This window comes from Zerene cesonia, chromosome Z, assembly GCF_012273895.1.
Source record: "Zerene cesonia ecotype Mississippi chromosome Z, Zerene_cesonia_1.1, whole genome shotgun sequence".
NCBI classification, from domain to species: domain Eukaryota; kingdom Metazoa; phylum Arthropoda; class Insecta; order Lepidoptera; family Pieridae; genus Zerene; species Zerene cesonia.
In genome coordinates, this window is record NC_052122.1 from 9,105,276 (window position 1) to 9,115,570 (window position 10,295).

Consider the following 10,295-nt stretch of genomic DNA (forward strand, 5'->3'; position numbering starts at 1 on the left):
TTAGAATGTAAGGTGGTGTTTTACGTGTACAATTAAAGTTGTATGGTTTCGTTCTTACTTTATAATTTTTTGGGCTATATTTATATTCAATCAAACGCTATGTGATAACAGACTAATAGACGAACTATGAATAATCAACATTCAACAAACTAAATGTAATAACTAGTATTTTCTAGATATCTATATTTAAATTAACGACATAAATCATACATGATTATTAAACATTTTAGAAATCACGTGTCGTGAAACAATCATGGAAATCAAAAAACCAAACCTTAAGATTGTACACGTTCCAGAAATTTGTAAATATCTCCGAAAAATAACAAGCGAAGTGTGTCCGTGACTTAACGGTGTGAAAAGATTTTCCAAGTTACAGTGAACACTTGATTCAGCCAATCAAATATACCCACCCTCCTGTTCAGCTCCCGCGCCTCATCTCTTTATAAAGAGCGCACAGGACAAGACACGCCGCAGTATATCACAGTCACCCTTACCTATCAAACCTCTTAAGGCCCCACCAAAACAGCTCAGTAGTGTCCAGTAATTTAAATCATCCTCCTTTGATTTAAAATGAGTGGATCGGGCAAAGGTCTACTTGGCTTGTGGTTGTATAGAAATGGCTCGGATTGGGAAGTCAAAAAGGAAGCGCCCCATCATCCGAAGCTTGGGGAGATGCGGCCGCAAACCCACGACCAGCAAGAGGGCGAGAGAATTTCCGTAATGTTCACTATTAAGAATCAAGTTGGTGGCCTGGTGCGGGTGCTGACGGTATTCCAAGACCTTGGAATCAATGTACTTCATATTGAATCGAGGAAATCTGCAACCGAAATGTCCGCTGTAAGTTCATGATGTACCTAATAATGCTATGCTGTCTGCGATTTTATCCAGTTATCGTCTATACACACACTCTTTGAATAGACAATAATCTGTGCTGTTTGCTTTTTTAGAACCAATTATTTCAATGGTCAACCTTCATGGTTCTATTAATAATACTGGCAAATTTAAAAAAAAAGCATTAAGACAGCGAATATTATTTGAATTTTTTTATTTAAAATCTTGATTTAATTTTGTTCTGAAAGGCAAATATTGTTATTATTAAAACCGTAAAATATTGCCAAACAGAAGAAATACAAATGTTCTCTGATCACATTCTCGTGATATAAGCAACTATTTAATGTACTAACAAGAGCGACCGATATTCGGCGATTTCATTGTAATTTGTTGAGCAAAATATGCTTCCATTATTTAAATACCGACAGAGGAAAATATTTTATAAAAGAGTACTGTAAAACTTTTCTTTATTCGACTTAAAACAATGGCGAAAATATTTAACGCCCTCTTAAGATACAAGCGCAAAGCGTATATAAGTGTAAAGTTAAATCGTTTCATAAACTTAATGTGTTTTACCAATTTAATGAATGTGGATTTTATTTACCCATTTTTTAATAATGTAATGCCACGCCGTTTACTGTAAGTCTTGTAAAATGCCTGTGTAAAGGATCAACTTTTATTTCATAAAGTTCATATTTTTTGTGGGTAGTTGAATGTTTTTTCACATAATCTTGTTTTCAACACGTAATTAATTTTCTCCTTATCTGAAAATAAACGTAATTTGTGCGATACAATTTGCAAATATCTTATACTTTTCAATAGTTCAAACAATCATGATAAAAGAATGAGATAGCAACTCATTTCATTCCGGTCAAAGTGCGAAATGTTAATTTGATTATCCTCCGTCACAATACAATCCCTTTATATTATATCTCTGATCTTAGTCTGACATTCTGGTTGACGTGGAGTGTGATCCAAGGCTAATGGAGCAGTTGAAAAGAATGCTAAAACGGGAAGTTCAAGATTTCGAGCTGGTTGCCACAAATACTGGGGATGAGTTCCCACCACCAACGCCATTGTCGGCTGCTGCTAGTTTTGGTATGAATTTCTTTTGGGAAAAGCTTTATATAGAATTAATTATTAAAAGGAAAAACATAATGATTATGGTCATATTGAATTTAAAATTGGGCAGTGTTTTATAGTAGTTTGATATTTTGCGAGTCATCCCCTTTCATATTAAAATATAAGTAACTATTATAATAATATAGACACACCATATTGAGGGAGTTGGGAATAGTTATACCAACATTATCTGGTGGCCGCCGTGTTTGGCCGATTTTCATCAAACATGGCAAAAAACCACTGATAAAAAGCTGTATTTGGACAACTGTCCCGTGATAACGAAAAACTAAGGAAGAAGCTAGTGGTGGTATTATTTAGTTAGTGGTGGTATTTTCGTATGTGGGAGTCGAGCACGCTTGCGCACGAATTGGGTCAGCTCGCACCGGGGAAGTACCACACCCTCACAGAAAACCGGCGTGAAATAGTGGCATGCCACTGTGTTTCGTCCGATGAGTGGGGGAGCCGGAGGCCCGTTTCCTTTTCCTCCCCCATCCTAGTCCATTCCTTCTTTCCAGTCGTTAATCCTTTCCTTTTCCCTTACCCCATAAAAGCGGGCAGCGCTTTTGCAGAGGTACCAACTTTAGCGAATGTTTATGGGCTGTGGTGATCGCTTACCATCCGGCGAACCACCAGCTCAGTTGCCCGCTATGACATAAAAAAAAATTGATTTCTCACAAGGTGTCCTACGTTAATTACGAACAAAAAAACGTTAGTTATATAGGCAACTTTTTCGCAGATTTCGGTGAAATGCCGTGGTTCCCTCGTAAGATATCTGATCTGGACCGGGCTCAGAATGTTCTAATGTACGGTTCTGAGCTAGACGCTGATCATCCAGGATTCAAAGACCCCGTTTATAGAAAGCGTCGTGAACAATTTGCTGCTATAGCAAACAACTATAAATAGTAAGTGAAGTCTCTCAAACAGTTTGCGTTAATGAATAATGAGTAAGCATTACGTTAAGCTCTGAAATGTTTATCTTTAATCAAATTTGACAATAATGGAATATGCACTTAATTTTTTATCAAAATTTTCTTGAGTTTACTTTAATTGAGCGTTTAAATTGAATATAAATAAAGCTTGCTGAATACAGAGACCAATTTTCTTTAGACATACAAAAAGTCAAGCGCCACTTACTATGGAATATGGATACGCCCATGTATAAAAAAACTTGATATATGCTATATCTCACTTGGACGTAAAATATTATCTAACTGGTATTAAAATAGCTCATCTCCATATAGCGTCATCTCCAAACAATTGGCATTATATTTTGCATTTAACTGTAAATTATAATCGCTTATTTCAAAACGATGTTTTTTTTTCAAGTGGACATCCGATACCTCGTGTACAATACACTGAAGTGGAAATCAAAACTTGGTAAGTTAAATTGAACAGGGAACACAGGGAACTCTTTAAAAAAATTAAAACATTCCTAATATTTCCAAATTTCATTTAATATTCATAGAAACCCTTCCATCTCAATTTTTATTTTATGTTAAATCAACTTCCATTGACCTATTGTAATATTAAAAAAGCTTTTTTTGTACAAGTTTCTGAATTAATATCGTTTGTTAACCAATAAATAAAAAACATTTTACACCCAACTCATGTAAGCTTATGCTTTATATTAGTATAATATATTATCCTCCAGAAGCGTTTTAGAACTATCAAAATACACAATTTAACATTTACCACCAGTTCGCAAAACAGTTTCAACAGAGGAAAGTCGACAAAAAGCTTTGCCGTCAACGCTATTGAAACTAAAAACTTTTAAACATTATATTGTTGTGTCAATTACACCGAGATTAATTTAAGCTCGAAGGATGTGGAGCAAGAACTTACTCCGACGAGTTTGCAACTTGGAGTTTAAACTGTGTTAGGTGCTTATTTTAGAACTTGTGCTTTGGCTCAGTTTTCGATTGATGTTTAACAGCTTTGAAGTGTCTTCGAGTGATACATCAAGATATTCATTATTATATATCCTCTTAACGGTTTTCTATCTTATATTATATCCTCTTAACAGTTTATATCTCTATCGTAAGATTTATGATATTCTCTTTGTCAATTTGTATTTGTGGGTATAACTGCTATTTAGTTCCTAATAAACTAATACATAACATAATAGTATGTAGGGCAAAAATATTCACAATATGGTTTAATTAACAAAAATGATGGCGAAACATAAACGGTAACTTTAAATAAGAAAGTAATTTTAGATACAAAAAGGCAACACGTTATTAAATGATCATATTCATGTGCATACGCAAAGCATGAGGATGTTAGCTAGAAAGGATAGCAAAGTAAAAAGAAAAGTGGATTCTTTCTCTTTCTAGTATTGTTTCTGCAGTATGATTCATTAACAAACGTAATTATTCAATTTTCTATGAGAACAAGTGCAAAAACAATTAAATACAGCTTTGTTTTATTAGTATGTACCCTAGTGCTTAAACACTTTTAGATTTTACGCTTAAATCACTGAAACAAAGATGCGGTCAATCAAGGAGAACTTTATAATGAGAAGTATTCTTCGATCGCAACTTTACGGTATAATAGGATCTAAGGAAATTATGATAAAATGTCTCTATAGGTCCAATAAGGATATCTACAGCATCGTAATTCGATGTATCGCTCCCATGCCTTAAAATATCCTTCAATCAACAGGGGTATTGTGTTTCGTGAGCTGCACAAGCTGTATCAAAAGCATGCGTGTGAGGAATACTTGCAGAACTGGCCTCAGCTTGTCAAATACTGTGGCTATAGAGAGGACAATCTACCTCAGGTGTGTTTGGTTGTTATTTTCTGTATGTTAAAGAGTATGTATTTGATGTGGTCGATTTAATCGATGGATTACATTGTATTCTGTTGAGAGTTATTGGTTTTATACTTAGTTTCTATTTCAGATAGTTTTTTAATCTGGCGATTAATTTCTATTTAATGTCTGAAAGAATGCTTATGTACACTCGTGTAGAATTAGCAGTTTCATCCGTGGCTGAAATTAGGTATTGCAATATGAACTGAAAAAGTAAAATAAATTTAGTTAGATATGATAATAAAAAAAATATAATCTAATAAAATGTATAATGGTTTTGTTATTAAATAAAATGCTTTATGCTTAATCAACTATGAGTATCATATTTAATTCTAATATTTCGGTTATGGTGAGATAAATTAGTCGTAGATAGTATTTCTTTTCGTTTGTCTATCCAACTATTCTCGAAATGCAAATATAGAGGAAATTGTTTATAGAACATAATATAATTATTGGCCGATGTGTCTGCTTGTAATAAATAGCTTGAATGATTTATTGTGATACTCTCATAGTCAAGAGGGAATAATTTTCATCTTGGCACATGTTTTGCATCATAAATGCAGGTAGTAGGAAGGCAAAACTCATCATAATTAGGTACTGTATTGTAAATAATACCGAACAAAAAAACAAACAGCCTTCAAAATGTTAGAATTAGACCAAATTTAAATGAGATCATATGGAAGGAATAGCTTTCAATGAAAAAAAAAATCATTGCGCATGCGAACGATGGTGACCCGTAACACAAGTATTTTATACTTATCTCGGGCACCAGTCTCTCACAAATATTAGTTATAAGCAATAGATTTAACAATATATTGTACAGATACGCATTTGTGATGAGAAAATAAATAAATAAATTATAAATTATCATTAAAAACTCATCGTGTATAAAGTTGTGACGTCACAAACACAAAAAAGTCGAACTGTTACCCTCCTCCTTTTTAAAGTCGTTTTATAAACCATTCTATTATTGTGTTCAAATACAAAAGCTGTCTGCGACATATTTTGATGAAGAATGTATATAAACATTTTTATAATTGTACAAATGCTATTGAAAAATGTATACATCTCATTCCTACAGATAAAAGTTATACTCATTCCAAACTACAAATGACTTTATATCGAGCAAACTTTCAACATAATATACTTGTTGGGAAAACACCAAACATGACCTAGATAAGTATAAAATGTTTTTAATATTATCAGCGCATATACATAGTGCAAAAACAATAACGACTTTATTAGTTAGACATACAGTTTGTTTTACAGTGTCTTATTCAGTCTAGAGCACTTTCTCTTGCTCGCAGAATTAATTACACAGATTCAAGGTTTCGGTGAAAAGCTCCAAGATCAGGTTATAGCTTGAGGCTGTTTGTTTTTGTTTACCTTTGACAATAGATTAAGATGTACGCATTTAAGTTTTTGTACATTTATAATCTTTATTATACATATACTAGCTGCACCCGGCAAACGCTGTTCTGCCTTACTCTTATCATTTAGGGGTATGAAAAATAGATGTTGTCCGATTCTCATAGATACCGGATAAGCACAAAAAAATTCATCAAAATGGGTCAAGCCGTTTCGGAGGAGTATGGCAACGAAAACTGTGACACGAGAATTTTATATATTAGATAATCTTGATTGTTGGTTCTGTGCAGTTTGTACAGATGCATGAATTTCCTTATATTTTTTATTTCAGTGAAGAAAACGTTATTTAATTCAGATGAGTCATAATTACATACATTTTAAATTACATACACAATAATAAGAACACACACATCGTACATTGTCACCAGATAACTGGTGCAAATGTTTTAAAATAAATGGATCTCGAAATTTCTGTAATTCGATTCAGATACAATGTGTTCTAGCATAAAGTTTAAAATTGATATATAAATGAATTACTCTGTTCAGCTGGAAGACGTGAGTGCGTTTTTGAAGCGCAAGACAGGGTTTCAGTTGCGCCCTGTCGCTGGATATTTATCTCCCAGAGATTTCCTTTCTGGGTTAGCGTTCCGCGTGTTCCATTGCACGCAATACATAAGGCATTCTTCGGATCCCTTTTATACGCCAGAACCGTAAGTTTGAAATTAATATTAACATTTACTTATATTTACATATATAGCTTCGAAAATTGTGACTGTATTTAAATATTCAATTTGATTTGAAGATAACTACACATTAATTATAATACTCTTTTACAGCGATTGCTGTCACGAGCTGCTAGGCCACATGCCGCTTCTTGCGAATCCTAGTTTCGCCCAGTTCTCTCAAGAACTAGGTCTGGCATCACTCGGCGCTTCTGACGAAGATATCGACAAATTAGCTACAGTAAAATATTTGTTAATTAATAATGCATTTGAGACCTCATGTACACATAGTTATAGATAAACCAAGATATATTTTTTTCGTATTAAAGTATTTATTCCTTGCTTTTGTAATCAATGAAAGTACCAAATCTTCATGCATTTTGAAATTTTTAGCTTTACTTCTTCACCGTGGAATTTGGTCTTTGCCGTCAAGCCGACGGTACATTCAGAGTATATGGTGCTGGTCTACTTTCTTCTGTAGCAGAGCTGAAACATGCGATATCCACTCCCGATAAGATCAAGAGGTTTGACCCAGAAGTCACGGTTAACGAAGAATGCATCATCACGGCGTATCAAAACGCTTACTATTACACTGACTCTTTTGAAGAGGCTAAAGAAAAGATGAGGTATTATAAGACTGACTTATTTACTTGAATAATTATCTGTTAATACAATATTACTGGGACAATATTACAATACGTACTGGAACATAAATTCTGTTTTGATAAAATACATAACACCCTTTTACGTCTGAATAAAATAATAATGATGATAAGATACAGTCGTAAATCCTGTACAAACTGGCACACAAATGCATTGCAATGCATTCGTCTACATGTACTACGTCTAATGTAGTGAATGTTGTGGTTAAAGAACCAGCTATGGTTGACTTTTTATTTCCAAATAATAAATCAACAGGGCATTCGCGGAGAGCATTCAGCGTCCTTTCGGTGTCCGCTATAACCCGTACACTCAAAGCGTGGAGGTGTTGAGCAACGCGCAGAAGATAACCGCTCTAGTCAGTGAACTGAGAGGCGACATCTGCATCGTATCGTCTGCTATAAAGAAAATATCGGCCCAGGATTCGACGTTGGATGTTGAGACTATCGCGAATATGCTTCACACTGGCTTGCAGGTACTATTTCTGACTAGAATTGACACTGAACATCTATTTTACTGATACATCTTCTACGTTAGGCATGTAGAAGTGTTCTGAGGACTATTTTGACTGCAACGGTATTGTGATATCGATAGACACTTGTACATTTCGGCTAAGATATTTTATAAGTATTATTAAATATATAGGTAATACTGACGTCATTGAAAACGATCTTATATACTTACAATAACTAAAATAATAAATAATCTTATATACAAAAACAATCTTATATCGTTATCATAAGAAATGAGTTATAAGAAGCATGAAGCTTAACTATATAGTCAGGTTCTTAATTTGATAATGGCGTCATTAATGCGAGAACGACGCTTTGTTAGAGCATTACAAAAGAAAATGTGAATAGTAATTATTTGGAAAGACATACCTAGACATATAGGATACTGATATAACTTCCTATATATATGCCTATATATATAGGAAGTTATATCAGTGGTGGCTCAGTGGGGAGGACCCCGGACTTGACTGAGTTGGGGTTCGAGACCAGGCGAGTGCGTGGGAAATATATAGATTTTTCAAATTATCTGCACACGTGAATAACATCACCACTGCTCGAAACAGTGAAGGAAAACATCATGAGGAAATCGGCATGTTTGAGAATAAAAAATTCGACATTTATCAACCTGCACTTGGCCATCGTGGTGGATTATGGTCTAAACCCTCTTAAGAGGCCTGTGCCCCAGCAGTGGGAACATAATATATGGGCTGATGATGATGATGATATAAAATAAGTTATTTTCCGTCTTATCTTTTAACACATTTCCTGAGCAATTTATACTATTTATAATGTTTTCCATATTAAAGTAATATACATTATATTACACATAAAACATTAATTTCGAAAATAATCAATAATACAATTAGAATAAGGTTCATAACTGAAAAAAGGAGTAAGAAAGAAGGATAGGAATAAGGAAGGATGTTAGACAATAAGTACTTAACAAATGACATTTTTCTAGGTATCTGATAGAAGTCCCCAAAGTGCATCTGGAGGAAGCTCACCTAATTCTGAGAGGGGTCAATCACCTCGACCAGAAAACTCTAAGTAAATCTATATTGCATTTGAAATCGGGATTATCACTAACGGCTCTTGAACTACTATAAAAGTGTCATATAAAATTATCTGAAAGAGGATTTATATTTATAGAATTAAAGCAACATAGGCTTCAGAGTTTATCGTTATAAATGCTTGAAATATACCGTATGAACTTATTGAATAGTTGACAGTCATTTGGAAATTAAATGTATTTAATATTTCTAGTCCATTGATAAGTTATATTGTACGACCCTAGTCCCCCTTTCTCAGAGAATTGTTAGCCTTGTTTTTATAAATACATTTTAATAAAATTATATTCTATTCCAAATAATATAATAATGAAGATATCAATTTATAATATTTAAAGTATTTTATATTAAATACTTATATTTCTTTATATTTATTCGTATAGATATATAGCCAAATATTAATATATCTCTAATATGTTAAGAACATACTTAGATTTTAAAGCTGTTTTAGTAGAGCTAATCAAAATGACTATGAAAAAAATGTATGTTTAGACTTAAGAGACAATAAATAGATCATGAAGCTATTGATTTTTTATTTGAACTTCTTATGTTATTCATTATGAGTCAGATTATATTTTTTCGATATTTAATCGATAATAAGAACTTTTGAGACACTCAAAATATCCTAATTTCTGAAATACAGTATATATATGGAATGTAAAGATAAAACAACAAAGCTCCTGCATCTACTGTCATAGATTGTAACCTACCCTATTATTTAGGAAATTTGTTGTCTTAATAATAGTTCTAAAAAATTAAAGTATTTATGTAACAAACGAATTAATTTCCAAAGAAAAATAACAGCTTATGGAGTCAATGAATTGTATTTTGAAATGAAGCAAACACCGCATTTTAATGTTATTGAATGTCAAAATGTCCTTCTCAAATGTTATCCTCTGCCTAAACTTTAAAAGAATTTTTTTAATCGACTTAGCAAATTTCGTGTACGTTTTATGCGTTACAAAGGAAGAAGAAAGACTTTACGGAATATTATAAAATATACAGGTAGAAGCTAAAACTTTTAAATTGGGTATTGTTCAAGGCAGCCTGAATAACGCATACGTAATTGAAATTAACATTTACATTGAAATCGTGTATATTGTTTTGCTTATAAACGGGTGTAATGCGTTTAAAACATTTTGAACTTGTTTTGTGTTGAATTTTTCCTTTTTTGTGTGTGACATAAATGTAATCAGCTTATCTA

General features: G+C 33.0%; 1 protein-coding gene across 1 annotated transcript; it reads left to right on the plus strand.

Annotated features, from left to right (window-relative positions):
- The first annotated feature begins 548 nt into the window (after positions 1-548).
- On the plus strand, positions 549-9,114 carry LOC119835587 (tryptophan 5-hydroxylase 1). Its single transcript, XM_038360501.1, has 10 exons — positions 549-837; positions 1,776-1,929; positions 2,690-2,855; positions 3,280-3,330; positions 4,615-4,732; positions 6,677-6,840; positions 6,967-7,093; positions 7,246-7,478; positions 7,771-7,987; positions 8,986-9,114. Exons 1-10 carry the CDS (start codon positions 571-573, stop codon positions 9,073-9,075), a joined length of 1,587 nt encoding a protein of 528 aa, XP_038216429.1. The 5' UTR covers positions 549-570; the 3' UTR covers positions 9,076-9,114.
- Positions 9,115-10,295: the final 1,181 nt, after the last annotated feature.